The sequence below is a fragment of the Pyxicephalus adspersus genome, chromosome 5 (genome assembly GCF_032062135.1).
Source record: "Pyxicephalus adspersus chromosome 5, UCB_Pads_2.0, whole genome shotgun sequence".
Lineage (NCBI taxonomy): Eukaryota > Metazoa > Chordata > Amphibia > Anura > Pyxicephalidae > Pyxicephalus > Pyxicephalus adspersus.
The window spans coordinates 147,898,236-147,924,057 of NC_092862.1; the positions used below are offsets into that span (position 1 = coordinate 147,898,236).

The 25,822-nt window shown below is 38.5% G+C and overlaps 2 protein-coding genes across 6 annotated transcripts in view; both read left to right on the forward strand.

Moving 5' to 3' along the window:
- Positions 1-4,920, forward strand: part of HASPIN (histone H3 associated protein kinase) — a 41,416-nt gene extending 36,496 nt beyond the window's left edge. For all 5 annotated transcript variants that reach the window (XM_072413163.1, XM_072413168.1, XM_072413164.1 and 2 more), the window contains 5 exons: positions 214-293; positions 381-469; positions 546-688; positions 1,647-1,749; positions 2,518-4,920. In XM_072413163.1, coding sequence (XP_072269264.1) covers positions 214-293; positions 381-469; positions 546-688; positions 1,647-1,749; positions 2,518-2,725 — 623 coding nt within the window. In that variant the 3' untranslated portion in view covers positions 2,726-4,920. The remainder of the gene's footprint in view (positions 1-213; positions 294-380; positions 470-545; positions 689-1,646; positions 1,750-2,517) is intronic.
- A 15,430-nt stretch (positions 4,921-20,350) lies between these two features.
- Positions 20,351-24,429, forward strand: LOC140332205 (tyrosinase-like). Its single transcript, XM_072413479.1, has 4 exons — positions 20,351-21,133; positions 21,554-21,767; positions 22,760-22,898; positions 23,829-24,429. The coding sequence occupies exons 1-4, from the start codon at positions 20,351-20,353 to the stop codon at positions 24,031-24,033; spliced, it is 1,341 nt and encodes a 446-aa protein (XP_072269580.1). The 3' UTR covers positions 24,034-24,429.
- The last annotated feature ends 1,393 nt before the right edge of the window (positions 24,430-25,822 follow it).

Sequence of the window (25,822 nt, forward strand, 5' to 3'; positions counted from 1 at the left end):
TATACACTATGCGCTCTGTTTAAAAATTCTGATCTCAAATTTGCACAGCTTTCACAATAGTAAATGCTATCCACTTGAGCAAAAATTGTGAACAAATATACAGTGAATTGACGGGAATAATTTATATATTTATTACATATAGTCTTATATCTTTCTACTAAAAATAAACAAAAGTAAAATGTGCGATTTAAGAAGAGTTCTTTGTTCTGTCAGATATGTTTGGTGAAGAACAGCTGTTCATGATTCTGGAGTTTGAGTTTGGTGGTGATGACCTGGAGCGCATGAGCTCTAAGGTGAGTTAACTGCATTTCACTTTTCACCTGAGTTGCTGAAAATTGTAACATCCAGAACTGTTTAAACCTTAAAAAAAATTTTCCCAGATCCCATCAGTTTCAGCCTCTCGGAGCATTCTGCACCAGGTGACCACAGCTTTGGCTGTGGCGGAGGAAGAGCTACGATTTGAACACCGGTAAGTGTTTGCTATCAGCTTGTAAATTAACATTATCCTCTCAAAAAGCAGTAATATGTCAATGTTCCTTCCACAGGGATTTACACTGGGGTAATCTCCTAATCGAGAAAACTTCAGCCCAGGTGCTGTCAGCCTCTCTCCAGGGCAAAATCTTCCATATCCCCAGTGCAGGAGTTCAGGTGAAAATTATAGACTACACGCTCTCTCGTCTTGATAAAGGTGAGAATCCACCTTATATTAATGTTAAAGTTAAACCTCTTCCACCCAACCCCTAAAGTGATTTGTCAAACATCTTCCCCTAGTTCTCTTGAAGGCCTTCCTCTCAGAATGAGACTTTGTACCTTCACATCTTTGAGTTCATTTAAAGCCACTTATACGCCTCTTTACCATAGATTCTCATGAGATTTTGCTCCTCCAAAGTGTCCAGGGACAGGTCATACCCTCTCCTTAGAGTAGTGTCTCTAGACCTTTTTAACATTGTGAACCCCTTAAAATACCTTTCAGGTCTTCAGGGAACCCCTTCTTTAAATACTATATCCAAAGCTAATATTATCTTATATTGGCGGTCAGTTGGAAGAATTGCTATTATTTTTCATTATGGTACGAAGGCTGCCACCCTTGCACATAACAAAAAAGATCACTGATATGTATTAAAGTGACCTGAGAGACCCAAGCTGCTCATTGCTCAAGGAACTCCCAGTGACCTCTGGACAAACCCTGCCCTAGAGTCTTCAAGGAGAGTTTACAACTTCCCTTCTGAGATTGTCCTGTGAAAGCTCAAACAGATTTCCCTCATAGTGTCCCAAGAAGCCTTACACCTTCTCAGTGTGTTCTGAATGCCTTTGCCCCTACCCCACCCTAAATTACTGGTCTCCACAGGAGGATGAAATCTTACCTTTCTCTCCAGTCTCTGTTTTTTGCTTTCATCAGGGGACCCCCTTCCCTTTTACTGTTCTGTGGGACGTCCCACTTCCTTCTTTAGTGTTTCTTAGGAGACCTTTCGCCTTAATGTCCCCAGGGTCTCCCTTTAAACCTCACACCCTCTCCCCCAGCACAACCCAGAAGACTTTACAACCTCCACCATTCACCTCATCCCCCAAGAATGTTCTGTGTGACCTTGCACCCTAGTCTGCGTTTAGTAGAAATCCTCATTCATCCAGTCAGTTTTCTGTTCTAGATGGACTTACTGTGTTCTGTGATTTGTCTGCGGATGAGGACCTGTTCCTAGGGGAGGGAGATTTGCAGTTTGATGTATATCGGAACATGCGAGAGGAAAACAAGTAAGTTATAGGAAGCCCAGATTATTTTGTTTCTAAGCTTCATGTCTTCCTCCTTTTTCCTGTCTACTTGACAGTGCAGTTTTTTAATTTTGCAGAAACTGGTGGTCGTCAGGCCATGATCCATAATGTACAAATGTAGAAATACTATGAACTCACAAAAAGACTTAGAGAGTGGTTGCGCAGTTGGCTAGAGACTGTGAAGGGAAATTAAATTGAGTTAAATTTATTCTGTAGAGGTACTGTCTTGGGGAGACCTGCTGGGATATAGTTTCCTTTACTTAGTAAATGTTTGATTGTTATGAACTGCAGGGATTGCTGAAAAATTCTCAGGCACTTTATTAAGCAGCTGCTGTGGCCTGTAGAGAATTTTTGACCAGTTGGCCTAGACTGAGGGCTAACTGTAGGGTTGCCAGGGTGGTAAGGGGCACCCACATAGTTTTGAAGCTTAGATTAACAGCTGTGGTGTTGCTGGGGCTTTAAACAGCAGCTGCAGTGTGGAGGATTCACTCAGGGGAAAACTAATGGACTGAGATTAACTTTTCTAGTCAGTCAATATTATGCTCAAACCGGTCAGTGCCTGCTGTTCTCCCTCCTAGAATTAGGGCTTCCGTAGCTCCATTTTAAAATTGGTGTATTCCATCTTTCCTATACCCTTTCATGGACAAAGTCTGTTGTGTTCTGACAACTCTAATTAGCTATATATATATATATATATATATATATATATATATATATATAAAACCAGTGCTTTGTTTTTGGTCTTGTCAGGAACAGCTGGTCTTTGTACAGGCCTCACTCCAATGTTCTGTGGCTACATTACCTGTGTGACAAGCTTCTGAGTGAAGTTCAGTATGTGAGGAAGCCAACGTCTGCATCTTACCAGAGGGAACTGCGCAAACTACGTGATTTTAGAAGAGAGGTGCAACATTTCAACTCTGCCACTGACGTTCTGCAGAGGAGCAAACTCTTCAATTGATTTTTAACCGGTAGGCAGCAGTAAAACCTGGAGGTGGAAGACTTCCTTTGACCCCACATTGACTCTAGTTCAACAGCTGCCTTAAGATTGTATCTATTGCTTCTGCTGCTACTTTGCCTGGATACATTGTCCTGAAAACAACCAGACCTGTACAGACCGCCAAAGAGGCAGTGGAATGAAAGTATCCTTGCTGTAAATTGCAGGTTAGCTGTTTTTTTTTTTTAGATGTAAAGACAGAAACTAAAATTAAAAGAAAAAACTTAATTGTAAAGTACATGTTTTAAAAATGTTTTTATCTATGGTGTCTTGATTGGGGTTTTATCTCCTGAACAGCTATGTAAATAAATACATATATTACTGTTTTTAGAATGTACTACAATTCCTTTTCTGCTGTGGGGAAGGATTAAGGTGTCCAGTTGTAACTAATGACAATGCAATCCCTACATCCAGTAATAGTTATAACTGTATAAACTATCACAAGATGGATTTCAATCCAGAGAATACAATGAAGACCGGAACAATTTATGAGCACTTTATAGAGAGGTAAGTGGATTACATGTGGCAACCCAAGTGTAGGTCTACATCAAAATACTTTGGATAATAGGCAGTCCCAATCAGGACAAATGGGTTCAAAGTTGTGGTGCTATAAGTAAAAGTTAATAAAGTAATGATTGGAGGGCGAGTGACACCAGGTCCAGAACCGTGATACAACAATCAGGGCACCTTGCCCAAGCCAATATGACAGAGCGGGGAGGCAAGACAATAAGTGAACTTACCAGGTTTAGGATAAATTAAAGATAAATGGAGATAAGTGAAGCAGCCTACCAGACACCAGGTTTGTTATTATGAAGGTATAAATTGAGACACCAGGTCGAGTATAAGGGAGGGATAGGTCGAGCAGAAAGCATGGTAATAAAGGTGGACGCCAGACTTGGGTTACTAGAGGGAGCAGTGAACAAACCATATTTATTGGAGTGAGAATGGCATAATGGAGGAATGAATAAGGACACCAGGTCCAGCTTAAGGGCACAAATGATGACCAGCCCATTGATAACCATAACTGTCTCCCGCATAATCCTTTTTTCAGAGTATATTTTTTCATGAAACTGTTAGGAATAAATGACCATTTTGGGTCATAATTTGCTTAAAACATTTTTAAAATTTAGTTTCAAAACAGATATTGCCACAGGAGGCTGAAATACTCGGCTGTAGACCTAATTTGTGGCAAAATATTGTAGTGCCAGTACCCCTAGTAATGTACTCAAAGGGAACTGCAACAATCTGCTATTCACATAAAAACCTAGGCAGACTAATTCACTACCTCAGGATGATCAGCTGTAGACCCTGAGCAGCTCATCAGATAAGTATGGGTATTCTAAATACAATTTGTAATCTTGTTTTGTCCCAGAAGACACCCCCTAGATGTGGATATCAGATAATCTACCTAAGTAGGATACTAAGTTAGACATCAGGATCTTCTGTTATAAAGTTCACTTATGAAATAAGACCAGCATACTACAATGTAACTAGTGCTAAGGATTCCTCAGGAGTCTGAAGGTTACTGTGGAAGAATGAGAATTGCGGGTGTCCTGACGGAAATGGGCCATACACCTAGAAGTTTTGATAGAGAACTTTGCATAGCTTTAGTTCATTGTATTCCCCTGATTCTGCAAATCACCAAAGTAAAGTTTCTGTTGTCAGTGGCTAAGTGCTTTAATCTTATAATGTTATAATGATTTCAGTAAAGTCATTACACTTCAAACATTTCATCTCCTTCTGTCATCATGACGCTCACACCCTAAACAGGTGCGGTTGCTATTATGAGATCACATATAGCAGGAAAATGGATGTTCTCACCACTCTTGAAATTATCCCTAAAGAGGGGGAAGGTCTGTGATCTGTATGGTGGGTAAAATATGAGGATTTTAGATGAATTTTGTTATTAACATATCAAGTTTACTCTACTTGTTTACAATATACAATTTCATGTGTAGTATAAGTAACTCATTTTGTGTTTTGTTTGCACTTTGTAAAGTCTTAGTCCAAACTTTTCAATGACTATATCAATTTACACATAATAGGTGCGCATGTTTTCTTGACTTGCATAAGAAATCTTTTGCTAAACATAGCTAAGACTGAGCTCTTCTGCAAGCTCTTGTAACCATTTAATGACCAAGATAAACTCTGTATCTGTTTCTTTTTGCATATATTTGTTTTTTTTTATTAGCCCACAGTGAGGATTTTATACAGTAACTGACACCACGCTGCCTAATTATATGTTGAGACAGACATCCTTATTGCAATTATAGTACCTGTTCCAACTTACATACAGAAAAAAAAAAAAACTTGGGAGCAAACCTACTATCCCTATCTTGTATGTAACCCGGGTACTACCTGTAATGGTAATGAAACACTTTTTGTCTCTGAATAGCTGTTTACACACAGAAATATAGCGGTGTACAGATGCATTTCTGTTGCATTTGTCAGGGAAAGGTGCATGAGCACTTTTATTTCACCTAATTTTATTTAGCTATATATGAATCCTATTTCTTTTTTTTTTTTTTTTCCTTTTTTTTCAGATTTCAGAAAAAGGAGCATGGACATCAGTACACATAACACCTAATGTACACAATCAGGTCATAATAATGACTAAATAGCTATACAAACATATCACTGTAGAGATAGGATGAGTACAGAGTTGTTCACCACAGGAAAGTAACAGTAAATAAGCTAAATACATTTGATTGCAAAGAATTTTTCTCTGAAACATAAGCTTAAAACATGAAATCCCACATGCTGGGATAGAAAGCTTTAGGTTTTGTATAGGAATGTAATGTAATTGATGGTATTCCTGATCTGACCATAAAATCTTTAAACAAAAAGGTCAGAAGAAAAGAATGAAGCTTAAAGATATGTGTTAACCCTTACAATCCCAGGGCTTTGTGTGAAGTGAGTGCTGTGATAGCTGTTGCAACCTCGTTTAGGCCTACTGTTCTGTTAAAAGATTCAACCACTGAAGCCGTGAGAGTGGGAAGAGATCAACAAGAGAAAAATATATTAATGTATGTATTGATTTAGAACACAGGTCACACCCTATATTCTGCTGGGTATTATACACTGTGAAATATAGATCCTTATAAAATGTCCCCAAACATCTAAGAAATGTGTTCAAGATCGTGTCATAATACATTTGATTATCCTTGATTGAACCCCAGGGCAGCTGCTGCTGCCTTCTCCCAAGCCATCCGGGCCAGTAGTGTGTCCCCCTTATTACCTTTATCATAAAATCTTCAGTGAGTATATATCAAGGCTTTCTCCACCTGCTCAATATCCAACTCCTTCTGTTGGTTACAAACTGACATTACTTTATGAAGTAGGGGTGTGCCCCCAAGTACAAGATAGATGTGTGGTAGAGTATCTATAGGCTCTAAAACCTTTTCTAAAATGATATTGGAGGAGAAATGGGAGCATAAACATTACAAAGAACAATTGCTACTGAATTCACATAACCACGGAGAATCACATAGCATCTTTCTGGATCTATTAAAGATTGAGTTGATGTGAAAGGGGTCCCTGAGCATACCATTATGACTGCCCAACCCCTAACATTAAGTGAGATATACTTTAACAGATTTTCCTATTTTTAATAAATGTTTGTGTCACCTGGAAAAAAAAAAAACCTGTAACATGAACCATTAGCTCATGCAATATATGTTCAGCCACCCCTTCATATATATATATATATATGCTTAAGAACATTGAGGTTAATAAGTAAAACACACAAAAACAAGAAGCCATTAACAAGGAATACAAGGAGGAAAGAAGAAGATATAAAGACTGGCAATACACAAAATACAGAAAAAAAAATTATACTGACCAATGATGGTGAGAGCGTCCAACGCAACTAGTCGTTCTCATCATTCTGGAAAACAAACCAGCATTAAATAGAGCTAGGCCTATTCTATAGTAAAAAAACAAAACTATGAAGTAGGGCTACTGTGCGACGTGTGCCTACTTTTCCGGTTACGTTGCCACTGGTAATCTTGGACCCGGCAAACGTCATGTGGCCTGGATGGGGGACCAGGCCGACGAATGGCTCTGTGTGCATAATCCAATTTGATGGAGTTAGCTGTTGGATGCCCTAAAATATTATAAAAAATGGTTTGTAGGGAAGTCAGCAGCGTAGGTAGTATCAGGTAGGCTAAATCCCCAATTGGCGCCGTAGCTTCTTGTTAGCAGATTTCTGACAGTGAAAATGGTTTTGTAGGATTACAACTAAGTGGCATGTAAATCCTCATCAATCTATTCTCTCCGCCAGAGAGCAAAGTTCACCCAATAAAAGATGCTCGACAGGCTTCCTGACCTCACATATAAGTTGGCAAAAATCTTCCCTAGTAGGGACCGCTTGTAGGTACTCCTGTCCTGTCACGTGTGGTATGTGGCTGATTCCTGGTTAATGAGACAGGCGAGGAGCCTGGAGGCATTATTAAAGAGAGGTATGGTAGGGCACCAACATGAGAAGGGGGTTAACGGTATGAGGGTCACCAAGTGCACAATGTCCTACCATGGAATAGGGTCCCCTAGCATCCTAGGATACACCAGCATACAGTGATGGATCACCTGAAGATATAGAACTGCCATTCCTGGGATGAGAGGGAGAGGTCACAGTGGCATCTGTTGGCTGCAGTGGAGTGATGGTCAGGGTCCCCCCTGGTGTTTATGTAGCTCACATGTCTCCCTATTCAGAGGGTTGCCATAAATTTATCCTCCATAACCATAAATAACCATAAGGCTCTGGGGAGGCTGTGAAGGAAGCATGCAAAGGTGAGGAAGCATGTATGCTGCAGGAGCCACAGGCGCCATCTTGGTCATGTGGCTTCCAGTGCCATTCCTGGCTGTAAAAATGCCAATATCGTTGATCACCACGCCTGTGTGGTAGTCCTGCGGGTTCCCAATGCTTTCTGATTTAGCTGTAAGCACTTGACAGAAGATAGTGGGCATCAAAGGGCCTAATATATATGGACATGGACTATGCTCAATTTCATTTCTTCAATGCAGCAATTTAGTGTTTTGGAAGTTGTGAGTGGAGTGACATATATGGATTGGAGCGCAATTTTTTTACCACTAGGTACACAAAGGGCTTCACCACAGAACACACTTTAAAATGTGAAAAAAATTATTAGAATTTATACAACATAAATAAATACGAAAGTCACTGCACTTTTGTTTTAGGAATGATGAGAGACAATAAAAATTATTCTTCCTTACTACTTGACAGTACAACAACGTGCCTGCCTAACAACCAATGACCCAACAACCTACCTAACAGTTTGCAACATTGATACTATACCGGACAGTCCACTTACACATCAATCTGCCCAAAAACCAGCCTACAACCTAGCAAGTCTCACTCCTCTCTTCATATAACAAGTTAAATGTCATTGATGTGCTGTTTCTTAATATGATAGACAGTGCCTTTCACACCTTTTCCACCAGCAATTTCTAGGGAGCCCACAATGTTGTAATGGCGTGGCGGCCAGAATGGACAAAGGGAGTTTGCTCTATACAATTTCCATGTTACCTTTGTTACTTATAAACATAAAATAGATTTTTAGTCAGCATGAGCTTAAGATCTTTTATGTGTAAGATGAAAGTCTTCCATAGATTATATGGATAGTTTTATGTAAGTCACCAGTTTGGATTTTAATACTTCCCTGTTAAAACTATATAGAGATAGAGACATGTAACACAACTGAGTCAGCACTCTACACATAAACTTTTCTTTTGTTCTGCAATATCTACCAATTACCCCCATCTCCATCAAACTGTGATGACATATTTCCACGAAATGCTATAATATCACTGCGCACAACACTGATAAATGGATATCTCTGTAAGAGTTCTGAATGATGACAATATAAGGTGCTGCTCAGTGCCAGGAATACCAATCACTGAATATTAATGGGATTTTCACCAAAAAGCCTAACCAGACCCTATGGTCTATGGAGACATGAAAGTTGAATGTTATAACAGCTACCATTTTGTTTTGTAAGCAGCCAGTCCTTTTTCTGTTTGTTTTAAATAAGACTATTTCTCTTTAGTATAAAATAAGCCACTTTCTATAAATTCTTGAATTCTACAAACCTGCTGACTTTCAACCCTCCCCCTTCAATTTTTCAGTAAGGTGATACTCCTCCATTATTTCCACCTGTAGACCCTCCTACATATCTAAATCTGGAGATTATATTACTCCCAGAATCCTTTCCCCATTTCCCAGTCTGGTGGTTCTCCCACCCTCACATTTTGATGATCTTCCTACTCCCTACTCTACTGGTAATACTCCCACTCTTACACATTTATCCCTGACCCTTTATTTCTGCCAGCTTGATAATATTCCCACGGTCCTGATCTAGTGATCCATTTTTATCACCTTCCCAATACAATGACCCCCCACTCCTTTCTTCCTGAACAAATAATACTTTCCCCCCCTTTTGTACCACATTGATGATTGGTCCTACTTGCATCCTGGGGGTTTTAGGAACGCACCAGATTTGTCTTTTTTCCTTATTTGTGGTACCATACACTCAATAGTAACCTTTTGCATGACTTTTTTTGTACACTTAGTTATCTGTAGAAAGGTTTGTGATAGCTCATTTGTTACTGAGTAACGTTCAGCTGGTTTGTGGTGTAAATTCAGTCAAATAGTAATGACAGCACATAAATCATTCACTACTATGGGATTCACTTCATTTATGAAGTGTGAAATGTCTTACATTTTGAGATGAAGATGTAATCATTATTATTAACAGATGGAGCAGAATATACACAATAAGATTGGGATGGTTTAATGAAATGTCAAATAAAACTCAAGAAGAAAAGAGTTTGTAATTTGCAAATGGCTGTAGACTGGTTTTATTTGCTTGTTGTCATGTAGAAAACTGAAACCTCCCTTTAGAAGAGGAAAAAAAAAATGATAACTGCAGATTTAACCCTAACTCCAGATACTTGCTTTTTGAGTTTTGGTTGGAGCAAGGATGGTTTGGAACCTCTGTAATCTCCCACAGACATTATGATTTTATGTTATTGCTGGCTGTGTCTCTGATGGGAAAATGTCCCCTTACTTCCTGTCTTGTCACAAGTGGCCAAAGGATCATTACATGCCTGATAAAGGTTTTCTGAGTTTGTGAGTGTGCTGACAATCTATATTATTCATCTAATGCACATAGACCACATGGGAGTCATCGCAGAACCTTGATAACCACATGGAGATGTGGAGATATGGAGATAATCTTTATATTAGGGGCTGGGGCAGAAAGAAAAACCTGTCAGGCATTCTGTTACCCCGACCCATTCCAGCACACTAGGTGTTCAAAGCATTAAGCCTTAGACTGTGTTAATGGTATATGGGAATATTGGCCCCTTTGAAGGACAGTAAGTGAAATGACAGTGGACTTTGTAGGGCGCTGCATGATATGTTGGTGCTATAGAAATACAAGTAAATAAATAAATTGCATCTAAATGAAATAAAATTATCTGGCCGAGGTTCATTCTTAAAAATGTGATCTGATAAAAGTAAAGCAACTTCATCCTCACATTCACTATATATGGCAGTAGCTGCTTGATTCATTCTCCTTTCAGCTAAACCAGCCAACTGTCACAGAAATGTAGTGCATGGGGGAGAAAAACTGAAGTGTGTGTGTGTTGGTGGGGGGGGGGGGGGGTGGATAAGATGGCGGGCATCATTTTGGTTCAGGATCTAATTGATCTTCCCAATAAACGTGCCCTCTCCATCCAGGAAACCTAGAAAATTCCTACTACCCCTCTTTTATCCCTCCCACCCCTTCTGCAGGCCTATGCATATGACTCCATATGTCACTGTCTACCTCTAACAATTGGTCTTGGGTTAATATTCTTCCAGCCCTCCCCTAAGCAGTAAAGCAATCTCTACATACTACAAGTTCCTAAGAGATGATGTGGAGTACTCCCAGGCCACCACAGGTTTCCAAATGGTTACAGTGCTTACCTGGGCATTCCTTGCCTCTATTGCTTAAAATATACTGTTTTGCCTGGAAATCATTCCTAGAATACAGGGGAATGTTAATGTCTGATTTCTTTCACAGGGCATATACATGGATGTGAGCAACACCAATCAATGTTCTAAATGTGCGGCCCGAGGGCAAATCTGTTTCGCCGTCAATGGTTTTGCCCTATCATTAAGAGTTTCTGGTGTCTCTCTAAGCTTGTACTCACTATCTCTCTTTTCTCACTTTTACCCCGTATGTGTGCAATAATGGGGATGGTTGGGGAAGATGGCGCCCATTACTCTAGAGGTGCAAGCAGCCTGGCTTTACTTGTGTCTGAGGTAGGTAGGAGAACAATCCTTCAATGTTGGATTTCTTCTACCCCTCTCACCATGCACCTGTGTTCAATGAAGTTACCACATCTTTTTCATATGAAGTGGATAGAATGAATGTGGGAAACACACACACAATCATTTTTGACACATGGGAAGGCTTTATTGCAATACTGAATCCTGCCACGAAACCAAAATGTAATGTATGCCTTCAACACACTTCATAGTATTTAATGAGGATTATAGAGGGTGATCCCCCAATCCCTAATATTCCTGTGTAAATTCTTATTGAGGTCATCATTCTCAGTTTGTATTATTTATGATGTCTTAACATAGGATTGTGGCTCCAAATATACACAACACCATAGTTATGCTGTTACTTTTTTTTATCATTGAGCCATCTATTATTGACGTTGACTTTTTCCCCTTTTTGTAATGATCATGTAATGAGTATTTTCAGCCAAAAAAAGGGACAACTGAGGAGGAATGAGGGACAATCCCTAAAAATCAGGGACAGTTCGGAGGGAAGGCATCAGAAGAATCCAATATTACCAATGTGCCATCCTACACCACCGAGTTATCAGCAGGACATTTATTTAATTAAAGTTGGAGGCCCCAGAACTTTGGCCTTGTGTTAGTGCAAATATTGCATTTCTACTTTGTTTAAATAAATGTCCTACTGAAAACTGCAGAGGTATAATGGTGATGGCTTAATAATGTTGTGCTGAAGAGATGTTGCAATCCTTATACCCTACACAGGTAATACTTTAACCAATCCAATACAGTTTTATCATATGATGTAAGTTTTCAGGAAGTTGCTTTTATTAGCAGATCTTTACAAGCATCCTATTGTATGTGAAATTCCCCCACCTACTAGATTGTAAGCTCTTTGGGGCAGGGTCCTCTCCTCCTGTATCACTGTCTGTATTCGTCTGTCATTTGCAATCCCTATTTAATGTACAGCACTGTGTAATATGTTGGCTCTATATAAATCCTGTTTATTATTATTAATAATAATATTAATAATAATAATAATAATAATGAAAGCAGCGTGTTTTTTTCTTTCATTGTAAATCCCCATTCACACTCTATTACAGGGGATAAATTATTACCAGGCATCCAAATTCTTTGGGAATCTTTATGGTTCAACAGCTGGGTAGAATCCCAAATTACAAAGGATTTGTGCTCTTATACCAGATAAGTAGTATGATGAGGTGTTTTAAGGAAAGCTGAATTCACTTTATTCTCAGCTTCTCTGAAGCTACAACTTAGTAAAATTGTGTACTCCTGTAAGTGACTAATCTGAGGAATTATCTGAAGCAGTAATTTTACAACACTTCAGGGATGTTCTCCACTGACGCCTCAAACTCTTCCAATGACACACCCACCACCTCCCACCAAGCACATTATAAACAGCCCTTCACCCAATTTTCCAGAAGACCCATCAAACAGAGTCATTCCAGCATCTGATCAGGTATGTACAAAATAGCTAAACCTCAGTGCTTTGAAAGACTGCCAGAAGTCTAATGCCAGGAGTCACTCATAATAACATTTATTAAGGAAAGGTAATACATAGAGCAGACAGAATGCAGAGAGTGAAACTGGGGGAAATACATTGAGTGTGAGATCAAGGGGAATACAGAGGAGTCTGAGATTAGAGTGTAATATATATATTATAGAATATATATTAGATGAGTAACAGAGAATCAGAATGTTAGCTAGGGGTAGACAGAATACAGGCAATAAAAAACTCCAACTATAAATTGTATAACGAGTGTAAAAGACAATGTGGTATAGAAGAGAGGCAACTTGAGGATTGAAAAGAGGAAGAACAATATGCTAAACTCTAATCCTCATTGTACAATTTACTAGTGTAACAAAGGAGAATCTCAATGTCTTCTGTGTCTTGTGCTCAAGTGAGGGATCATCAAATGAAATGTTGTCACTTTAAATGGCTAATGAGCCACATAAGGGCCACTCTGGGGTTTTAAAGCTGAAAAGAATGGATATTAATGCTAGTGTAATGACTATCTTACAATTTGCCCTTTTCACTTGCTAAAACAAAGGTGGAGGTAGAATGAAGAGAAGCCTGTTTTTATTCTAATCGGAGGAATGTCAAGCTATATTTATTATGTGGAGAGCTGAATTCTATGAAAGCAATTAGTATTGTGTAGTAGTGGGTAAGATAAGGTTGAAGAGGCAGGAAGGGGGCCCATTACTTATAGTTCTCATAAATGTATTGATTTTGCCACCTGATATGAAAAAGGGGCTTTTTTCAATACGCCAATGTAATTTACTAATTACGTGACTCCGGATGGATCCGCTGCCACTTTCTTGCTGCTGTCCAAGTGTTTGATAGGCGGATGGCAGTAGTTCATCAAATCTTTCCAAATACCCATGTCACCCCACCATATGGCCGGATGTTGCTAGTGAGCTGGCAGTAAGAACATGGATTAAGAAATTTGAACTATCCAGATGGATTGTCTCCAGACATTATAATAATGGATCATTGAAGGATAAAGTTTGGACTTCTCAGTAAGGGGCTACTACAAATTTTAGGGGGACTAAGACATTTTTTATTTTTATTTTAAATACCCATCACGAATTAAAATTAAAATGGCATATCTGTTTACTTAGCATATATTTTTTTTCCAATACAATACAATATATTTTTCCAATATAATATATGAGGCTCTTGAATGTGTAGTGATGTTTGTGTTCTAATAAACTGTTATGTGGAGGATGAATTCATCATTTTATATTAAATATGGTATTATAGCAGATGGATTATTTATATTTTTGTTATATATATATAATATACTATTATATGGGGGATGGATCACCCTGCCATGGGCTGTTGAAAATTTGGATGAGAAGAAGACAACTGGAATAGGAGAAAAATCCTGGCACCCATCAGCTGGCTTTTTTACCAGATGATCAACCTGCAGAACCATTTAGCCAGAGGAAAATACCCTCCTATCTAATCTAAAACTTCCACCCTAAAAGACATGCACTCACCCTCTCAAAAGATATCTGTTCCTAGTTGCAGCACCCCTAAACTCAACACACATCCCTCCCCAGCAGCCTCCAAGTTGATATATATATTATTCACCCATTGTCCCCCCCCCAACCAACGACACTTTCTTCCCCCACTGTCTCATCCCCACTTCATCCACCACCACCACCTTACACATACCTATAACACTGGGTTTACATTGGAGTCAGAACAAATACTTATAATGGTCTACAAATAAAATAGCATTCACATCGCCCCTAGCACTCCACAATAAAAACCTCTGTGGTATTTAACAAAATGGCAGCCATTTTTTTTTGTGGAAAACCACAACAGTGTTTTGCCGCAGAGCTCTGCGCCTACTGTGACCTGCAAATCATATATATCTAGCAAACTGCAGTAAAACACTATTGTGGTCATTAATAAAATGGTCACCACATTTTGCGGAATACTGCTGCAGGAGGAATCTGTTCCATCTTAGTGACAGTTGCTGCAATTGGCAGCCAGAAATCACAATAACCAATGTCTCTGCCCATAAAGTGTTTAGTGTGTTATGTGTGCCTCTGTTCCTTTGGCCCTGTGTTAATAGTGGCAGTTTGGCATCCGTTTGAGATGCTTCTGAGCTTATCCAAAATTCAGTGTCAGGTCATTTTGACCTGTAGTTGAGCTGCTTCTGACTTGTATTTCAAGTGTGCTTTGTATTCTAATAGATTAGTATGAAAATACAAAACGCACAAGAAGCAAACAAAAGTCAAATGTCACAGCTCCTAAAGGAAACAAAGGTTTGATTTACATTTTGTCTGGAGATATATATTTTAATGGTGCCTAATGTGGTAATTAGATTGGTTGGTGGTAAATGAGTATGGAGTGAGGGCTGCTGGGTGTTATAGTAGCTAAATAAACAAAGACATTGGAGCTTACATACATAAGAGGATAGGCAGGTCTCTAACCTCATAGAGTTTTGTGAAGGTGGCTGGACACATATTTGTCTAAACAAAATTTTAAGATAGGAACCATATGGTAGCCATGAATGCATATTAATTAGCCCGTAAACTGGTTAGACTACTGAAGGTATGTTGGTAACTGAAATATATTTCCCCATTCACAAATGAGATATGTGACAGTTAATAAGGATTCTCTATTTCCTTGTGAAGAAATCAATAAACCAACTTTATGGTGCAAAATTCTTTGACGTTTGAGCTTGTCCTGCAGACAAATACCATTTCTAGAGAGGTAATAAACCTGTTTGTATCAAGGAGATATAACCGTTGTATAGCATGCAAAAAAGTCATCTTTAAATTTGCTCTGTTGGTGCAACTTTTGGCTGTTGAAACTATAGTTCTCTCCAATTCAGTTTGCCTCACTCAAATGCTTTTACATAGTTATATAGAAGGTTAGGTTGAAAAAAGACATAAGTCCATCAAGTTCAACCACTAGGGAAATAAACATATCCCAGATATGATCTAAAGGATGGCAAAAAACGCTGGTACAGTTTACTGCAGGTAAAAAAAATCCCTTCCTGATTCCATGAGACAATCAGATGTTCCCTGGATCAGCAGTCTCTGTTATTTTTACTTTAAATCCCCAGGTATATTCTGTGCTTCTAGAAATCATCCAGCTTTTTCTTAAAGCAATCTATAGAACTTGCTGAAACTACTTCCTGAGGGAGCCGATTCCACATTATCACAGACCTTACAGTGAAGAATCCCTTCCTTATCCGCAGCTTAAACCCCTCCACTAGTGTCTGACCCCTGACTAACCTTCCTGCCCCCTTATTTACCTGTCCCACCCCCCTCTGTCCTAGTTTAAATATCCCTCCACCATTCCCCTAAATCTTTCCCCTAGCACAGCAGACCCCCTTTCATTTAGGTGCAAACCATCTCTGGCATACAGGTTCTACCCCAATGAAAAGTCAGCCCAGTGCTCTATGAACCCAAACCCTTCCCTTCTACACCAGGACTTAAGCCTTTCCTGTGTTGCCATGGCACAGGCAATATTCCAGAGAACATAGCCTTGGAGGTCCTTTTCTTCAGCTTGAACCCTAGTTCCCTTAACTGATTTTTAAGGATCCTCCATCTTTAATTTATATTGTCATTGGTTCCAACATGGACCAAAACAGCTGGGTCCTGTCCAGCCCCTCCCAGTAGTTTGTCCACCACATGCCGAACCCTGGCACCAGGGAGACAGCAAACCATTCAGTTGAAGGGATCCAGGCAACAAACTATTGTATCCGTCCTCCTGATCATAGAATCCCCTATGACTACCAATTGTCTTTCCCTTCCTGCGTTTCCCTCCCCACCACTACTAGATGGGCTGCTCTCCTGGCTGTTAGGGGTAGCAGTGACAGCTAGAGTTGCCACCACTGGGTCTGCCACCTGCACATCTTCACATAACTTTGCAAACATGTTGGGGTGCTCAAACACAGGGCTGGCCTTCCATTTCTGGGGACCCTACCACTCCCTCTAGTTACATTAACCCAACTCCCTTCATGCTCATCCTGATTAACCTCTCCGCCCCCCACATCTAAGCCATTACCTGCCCGCTCAGTGATTAGGGGCCCCTCTCAAGGTGTTCCAGTGATTTCAGTGTTGCAATTTGCTTCTCCAGCTCTCCAATGCGAGATACCAGAAAGGTGACTTGCCCACATCTGTCACAGCGGTATTCACCTAGATATTCACCTAGAAGCTGTTACTCCATTTGTACATACATGGGGCAGACTGTGCACTGAACCAAACCTTCCACCTTGCTACCACTCATTCTCCCAGTTACAATGTTTGTTTTCTAGGAGTTATAAAAGTTTACTTACAGTTTGTGCTTACTATAAGGATTTAACTCCTTTTGTTTTCAAAATCCTGTTTATTCCACTTGATTAAAAGTCCACTTGTTTCACCGCCAAACAGTGAGCAACTTTTAAATGATCATCCATGACAGTTTTAGGAAATATGAAAAGACAAATTGAGAGATGAATGCAGTTTCAAAATTAGCCCTGAACTGAGTAGATTGTAAAGATAATTACTAAATCATATATCTTCAATGTGGGGTTTAGGTGTTTTGCTCTCGAGTTAAAATGAAGATTAGATTGAATGAACAAAGGCCCTATTTAATGTACAGCACTGTGTAATATGTTGGCGCTATATAAATACTGTTTAATAACAATATATAAAATATAATATAGTACTTTTTTGGCATCAAACAGTAGGGCTTTTTGAAATATATACCACAATTATTATCAGTTAAAAGTTTTTATTCAATACTTTAATTTAACATCCACAATAGCATACAAATGTAAAAAAAACAATAAAAACATTATTTTTAAAAGATTGTGAGTGATTTGTGATGTACAACTTTATACATTGGTGAAAGGTAAACAATGCTATCTAATGGTATTGCATTTCGCAGATCTCTGTCTGCTTCATCAGACCAGAGAACCACAAGGAGAATAGTCACCGAGTTCAGGTAAACTAAACCAGAAGTAGTGGCCTGTTTGTGGATCCTACAAAGGTAAAGATATATTTATCAAAACTCAGATAAAGCAAATATAGTTATGCATGCCATAATTACAAAATCCCCACAATGAAGCAAGAAAATGACACAAATTTTACATCACTTTGCTGAATTTAGATAAATATTCCTGCTGCATATGCAATGCATTGGCCAGGGCTGGAGATTGCTCCCACTATAAATAGTAGAAGTGCCGATGATCCATGTCCACCTATGTGCAGAGCTCATGGACGCATTCCTCGTCACTTCTGGAACTTACTAAAAGTGCATCATATCTATGCATGCGATCCAAGCTGGAACTCAAACTACTTTCTAGAGTTACAAGAAATACTCTAGACATGGTGGGAGTGCCAAACAGAATGTTATTAACCAAACAGAGAGGGGGAAGTTTGGTATCAAGCGAGATAGAAAAATATTAGATATTAAAAGCAAAGAATTACATAACAAAAACTCTAAATAACATAATAATTTCCCATTGTTTTTGTACATTATAGAGTGATACCTTAATAACAATACATTAATATTATTGTAGAGTGCTGTTCCAAAAATTCTGTTTAACTTTAAAATACAGAGTACGGGCTGCAAATATAGTACAAATATAAAACACTCATACGTAAATATAAACAATAAAATAAAGCAGTAATATAATATGAGAAGAAAAAAAATATTGATACAACATTGCAGGTAGTATTACAAATTAACAAATATTTGAAACAAAGAATTATGGCATTATTCTCTCTTTATATTTACATGCTTCAAAAATACATTTAGAAACTATTTAGGGATTTAATCCAAAAAGATTTAAAATTAAATTGTTTATTAAGACTGGGATGTTGATTGGCTTTAGGGCAGGGGTGCCAAACAAGTGGATCGTGATCCACTGGTAGATTGCAAAGGCAACGCGAGTAGATCGCAGAGCCCTGCCTTTCAAAATAAACTCTACCGAGCACAGGAGTTATGAAGTCCAAGTTTTTATTGTTGGTAGATCATTTTGACTTGGTCATTTTAAAAGCTTGCAAGCCAAAAAAGTGTGGGCACCCCTACTGTAGGGTATAAAATCCATTTGCATTCCTTTTGAAAGAGGTATTTGTCAAATTTCCTCCATGGGGATGAGGTTGGATTCAATCTAATGCCGGAAAGCGTATCGAATCAGGGAAGGACACCTGGCATTTGGCAAAATGTCTTCCCACTGGGAAAAGTGGATTAGAGTTTTTAATAGATGTTAATAATATTGTTCTAAAATAGTATTTATATAACGCCAACATATTACGCAGTGCTGTATTTTAGATAGGGGTTAAAAATGACAGACAGATACAGACAGTGACACAGGAGGAGGAGAGGACCCTGACCCGAAGAGCTTACAAACTAAGAGGTGGGGAAGCAGCATACAATAGGATGGGGGATATGGACTGGTGGGTGTATTAGATGTGCTCATAAATTTGTTTTTAAAGGGGCACAATGTGTTATCATTATAGAAGGCACTGCATTTGGAGAGAAGAAGATAAATGATACCCGTACTGTTGCAATCTACATTTTACTACTACTATTACTACTACTACTTTTACTATACATTAATATGAACTAATTTGTTTTAAAAAGGATTGTGCCTTTCAAAAGGTAATTTCCTCAACATATTTGCGAATGGTCTCAACAAATAGAAATATATGCCAATATTTCAATAAAATGTCTTGAAGTTGCAATTGATTGATTTGTAAATTGAGTGATAAGATTTATTTTTGTTTAGTGTGTCATTTCTTATATTGACACTAAACAGAGGAGTAGATCTGTCGGCTTTCCTTGCTCGATTATAGACTTTATGAGTCACGTGTTAGTGTAACGTCTATTTAACAATTTATTTCTAAATTTTTTCCTTCAATTTTGAAGTCTCTTTCATTGTAACAGATTTGTCCTCATCTCAGGTATTGGCCCATAGGAATACCCCTGATAGTATGTTGGGGATGTGCACTATGGGCTAACAAAATAGTGTTCTCTGCTGATTCTTTTCTAAAAAGTGGAGTATTAAGGGTGCCAATATTTTCATTGTATATTAAGAGATCCAAAAGGAAAAGGAAAAAGGGTCAGCTGACATTAGTAAAATTTAAGGTAATGGAATTGACATGAATGAATTGCAAAAATTAATCTAGGAATGAGCTCGACCCATCCCATAGGATGAAAATGTCATCAATACATCAATGCTTTTCCAACACATGGGAAGGATATATATAGCTCATTTGCTAATTAGGGTCGTTCCCATCCCACCCTGCCCTGGTACAGGTTGGTATATGATGGTGCACATGATGACTGATTTTAGTATATTATTTATTATATTTCAAAAAGTCCCATTTTTTTAGTGCAAACAAAAATTACTATATTCTTCAGGGGTGTATACTACAATTATATGTGTTTGTCCCGATTCCAGGCACTACTGTTTATGCAAATAATAATAATAATGGACAACAACTCAATGTTGATGAATGATGATGAATAAACTGTGCACATATATGGCAGGTAGGTAATCTTGGCCTGACCAATCAAGAGGTTTTTAAAAAATTTTTACTTTTAATGTTTCTATTTTTAATTTTTATGTTTACTGGGAATTTCCCAGTCCATTGCAAGTGTATACCTATGCAGCATACCTTTATTGATTTATTGTCTCCCTAAATTTGGGTTCATGATACCTATGTTATACTGTAGATAAAAATATTTAATAGCATGCTTCAACACCTTTTGATGTCTATCTCTGCATCCATAGGACATCATGCTGAACATTATCATCTTTCTGACTATCTGCCTCTCTGCTGTGGAAAGCCAATTTCCACGAGTCTGCACTACTGAAGCTGCCCTTCTCACAAAAAGTTGTTGTCCACTTTGGAAGGACAAAAGCCCTTGTGGTTCTTTGTCAGGCCGAGGAAGATGCAGAAACTGGTTGCCTTTTACTGGAAAAGAAATTCAATACAATGATGATCGTCTGGACTGGCCAAGAAACTATTATGAAAATACTTGTGAGTGCTATGGAAACTACAGTGGCTTTGACTGTGGAGACTGTAAATTTGGCTATCATGGAGCCAAATGTGACCGGAAGAAGGTAGTAGTGAGAAAGGAGATACGAGAACTGACCGTTCTTGAGCAGAAAAGATTTTTCAGTTACTTGGCACTAGCAAAGACCACAAAGTGTCACGATTTTGTTATCCTGAGTACTGGGGACAGGCATCACCGTGAGACCTACCGCTTTGTAGATGCCTCTGTGTATGATGTGTTTACATGGATGCATTATTATTCCATGAAACCCATCCTGAAAAATAGTACATTCGATCCTAATAAGAACTTTGCTCATCAAGGCCCGGTATTTCCAGGATGGCATCGCTTAAATCTTCTCTTCCTGGAGAGACAAATTCAGATGATGATGGGAGATGAAGATTTTGCTCTTCCATACTATGACTGGCGAGGAGAGGAGAACTGCTCTATCTGTACAGATGAACTAATGGGTGCCAATGATGCCCAAGCTGTCCTAAGTCCATATTCGCATTTCTTTTCCTGGAAGGTGAGTCACATCATTTCATTTATTTATCATTACTTTTTCCAGAATGCTTTCCAATGCCAACCCTTAAAGGCAATTGGTTGGAAAATAGGATGTTTACCTTGATTTATTCTAATAATTCTAATAAAGGACATGCCAGGGACCTATTTGGTTTAGAACATTGTTACGTAAACTCTGAAACCCCAAAGAACTGGTTCTGTGAATTACCAAATGGAGCCAAGGAGAGGAGTCTAATCATGACAGGGTGTCCATGGCTTTATGAAAAGAGAGAGATACTTTGTTCTTATGTAAAGCCTAAAAAAAAGTATTTTTCATGTTAGGGTTATGGTATGTTTAAAAAAATTGCAATAAAAGATAATAAATATAGAGTTGAAAAAAACTACAAAAATATGCCATATTTACTGTATCTTATTTTTACTTTAGGCTATTTGCAGTGGGTTTGATTTCCCAGATGAATACTGTCCATTGGCTGATGTTGAATATAAGATGGAAAGAATACATCGGAAACCGGGAGCTACACCCTATGCTCCAAACCTGCCCACCTATGAGGATGTAGAAAATATACTGAAACTGGAAGACTTGGACAGACCTCCTTTTAATGAGACAGCCATACGCAGCTTCCGAAATGCTCTGGAAGGTATGACCAACATTTCTTGTGTTTTATTGAGAATATTTTAGATAACCTTATTCTTCTAAATAATATCTAAATATCTATTATCTATATTATATGGCCGGTAAATATTATTATCCTTATTCTTCAGGTGATAGTGGAGATATTTACCGGCCAGCAAAAATGCACCTTGGTTTTAAATAATGATCAACAAAATTGTACACTGGTTTATTTAAACAATTTGAGTAACCTTAATATAGTTGTAGATTTGAAATAGATATTAGCAATCTGATATCAAACAAAATAGATAATTAAATGTCATATTGACATATGATAATAGATATCACCCGAATTTTTACTTTACATAAAAGGGTAGACAACCCTTGAAAAATTAATTTCATTTTTTTAACAAAAAAAGGGTGAAGCCCCTTCTGTCTTTATCACCACAGTGATTAAAAGAGAATATGAGTGCAGAGCCTCCTGAGATACATACGTCACACATCCCAGGAGCCTTCTGGTTGCTCTTTCTGCACATACCTGAGATTGGGATTTTTTGTCCTGTACTCCTGTACTTTTTCCCCCCTTTTTACAGCAGGCTACGTCACCCGATCTCGTGCCTGCACAGCGTGAGATGGGGTGATGTAGGCAGAAGAAGGAAGAAGACAGCGGTGCCGGGTGCTTCCTCCGTGCTGGGTAAAGGCGGATTCCAGGACGGCGGGGGACCCAAACGAGGAGAGTGCTGGATAAATCAGGGGCTCTGCGGATGGAAAGGTGAGTGTAAGTTTTTTGGTTTAGTTCCACTTTAAAAATGAATATAACTAATATGTAGTTGGGTTAAAGGAACTGAGAAGGCCATGGAAAAAAACAGATATTAGGTAACCATGCCACAGCTTCCAATACACAGACACAAAACTACACATTGGTATTTATATTGGTGTATCCAGGCTTCTTTTTGTTGACACTCTAATCTCCTTTGAAAATGCAGTGTACTTACAAATGTTTCATTCATTTATTCGCAGGGTTTTTGTCACCAGATGGTGTGACACTGAAAAGAAGTTTACACAACCTGGTTCACATATATCTAGGAGGCACCATGTCCCAGGTTCCCATCTCCAGTAATGATCCCATTTTTATCTTACATCACAGCTTTATTGATAAGTAAGTAGTAGAAACAGCCTAAAATTAAAAAACAATATTATCAGCGATTTGCAGATACTTTTTTTTTTTTATTTTTTTATTTTTTATTAGCAACCAATAAAAACAGACAATTACAAAACTCAAACCAGTGTATACAGATGGCAAAAGCAAATAAAAGCGTGAAAAGGCATACAATTTTACAGAAATAGTCATATCTAGCAACTTGAGAGAACATATAGCATGCCATGTAATGATAAATGGAAAAGAGAAACAAATTGTATACGTACATAAAAACATTTCCGTTATACCAGTAAGCAATCTGCCATTAGGTTTCATTGGTCGCTGATTTTATATTAAAAAGTATAGGAAAAGAGAGAAAAGAAAGAGAGAAAAAGGAGAGGAGAAGTAAAAAGGGGGGGGGGTGCTGTATAGGGATATAAACAGAAAGGAGGGTAGTGGGAGTAGGGATTGGTGCACAGTGGAGGCGCTGTATGCTCACGGTAGTGGGCGAAGCAGCCGCAAATAATGCAGATACTTTTAACCATCACATTCTAATTTCAAAACTGACCAGCAAAAAACATTTCATTTTTTTTTATTCAAAGCATTTAAAGTGGCTGAAATTGCCTGCGATGTGTGGGATCTACTATCATAGGAGAACCTGGGTGATCCAAAAAAATTGGAATGGATTTCATAAATATTATTTGCTATTAGTTGGCAATTGTTTTTAATCTATTCTAGGTTTGCATGATCACCCAGGTTCATCCATGATAGTCAATCTTAACCAGCCTTGAGGAACTTTAATTAATCAGACCCTATATCTATACCAATGCTGATTGTTTTTCTCCAAATGCGGAACACATTCTAAATTCTCTCAGATTTAGTAAAATTATATTGACCATCTTTACTACTAGTTCTTTACCTTTTATTGTATTTCTATTTTTTTTTATTCAGGATCTTTGACACATGGATAGCAAAGTACAACAAATCTCCAAAATCCTACCCTGAAAATGATCAGTTGGGTCATGGCCCAAATGATTGTGCCACACCATATTTCCCTTGTTACAAAAACAAAGATCTTGTTCTCAGGTCAACACAGCTTGGCTATACGTTTTCTGCTTTCCTCATGAAACCGCTCATGGGGCACCGATATCAATAAATAGAAGAATCCATCAGATGTAATATACCTGAATTATGTAATCTACCTCCTACAGTGCTAATTATAAACTGATCTGTCATGTGTGTTACCAAAAACTGTCCACAGAGGCTCTAACAGGACCGCCACCATCTCACCAGCATTCTACCCTACAGCAAAGTCTGCAGCATCTTTCCTTTTCTTCATATCTACATTCATTCACCATCTTTACCCTGGTAAAATGTATATTGCTTTGCTAGGATGACAAATATTGTACAGAAACAAAAGAACATCAAGAAGGGACAGAAAGAAACAAATTTCTCTTTGGTATCTGTTCAAGGATTGCTGACTGTCTGTGGACTAGGATAGTCACGTCACATTTTCATGTCAAATGACCACAACCATGTTCTCAACAAATAAAATTCCAAATATACAGATTACAAATGCATGTTGTTAAATTTGGTGGAGAAGTCTTAAAATTACATTTCACTATTTGTATTACATACTTGTTCAATCCAATGGCAGAAAATATTTTATTAGTACTTTTTTTGTTCTTTGGTAATTGGTATATGCATTACACATATTCATATTTACAACAAATTTCAAAGGGGAAGCATTCTCACACATCAGCATGATGCCAGTGACACTTTTTCTTTGGTTGCATTATCTGACTGCATGGCAGCACAATGTACATTTTAGAGGTCTCACCATTGCATTAGTATTTTATGAAAGGCTTTTGTACCAAGCTAATTTTTGGGTCTATAAAGCAGGGAATGTGACTTTCACTGAAATATTCGCTGGTGGAGAACCAATTACTATAATTGAAACACATAGACGTAGAAGTTCTCCACCAGGGAATGTTTCAGGGAATGTCAGATTCACTGCTTTATAAATGGACCTCTTAATTACAAACCCTTAGTACAGACCCCAGTGTCCGACACAAATAACAAACCTCCAGTGCTGACCCCTAGTACTTGTTACTAATTCTTTTTCAGTAGAAAAAAACTTACTGTTTTTTTCACAATGTATCTGAAACATGCAGTTCTCACACACAAGACGTTTGCAGATCGGCAACCCTGAAAAGTACCTTCCTTGCAACCTGGGGATAAAGTCTGTCTCTGCATGAAGAACATCCATTGCAAAGTCCCTTCTCTGAAGTTTGCTCCTCATTTCATTGGACCATATGTCATTTCAGCTATAGTTAATCCTGCTTGTTATAAGCTACACCTTGTTCCAAATCTCAAGCTACCCAACTCTTTCCATGTATCTCTGCTAAAATCATTAGTCCTTAATCGCTTTTCTTGTCCCTTTTCTCTGGCTACTCCTGATTCTGATTCTTCTCCGGAGTATCCATCAAATCAAGTCCATCAAATTCTGGATTCCAAAATTTCTTGCAAGAATCTTTTGTACCTGATTGACAGGGACGGTTTTAGTCAAAAAACTTTTGTGCAACACGTCTCCAGTAGTGCCAAGCCCACTAGCTCTGCTCAGCATTTCCTCTACACCTATTGGTTAATTCAGTGCTATCCCCTTCTAGCCGTCTCAGTGCTATCCCCTTCTAGCTGTCTCAATGCTATCCCCTTCTAGCCCTCTCGGTGCTATCCCCTTCTAGCCCTCTCGGTGCTATCCCCTTCGTGCTATCCCCTTCTAGCCCTCTCGGTGCTATCCCCTTCTAGCCCTCTCGGTGCTATCCCCTTCTAGCCCTCTCGGTGCTATCCCTGTCACCAATAGTTTTAACCACAAGGTTCTCTTGCCCACGACTGCCCATAGCATCACTCTGGTTACCATTCTGACTATTTTAATAGACACTTCC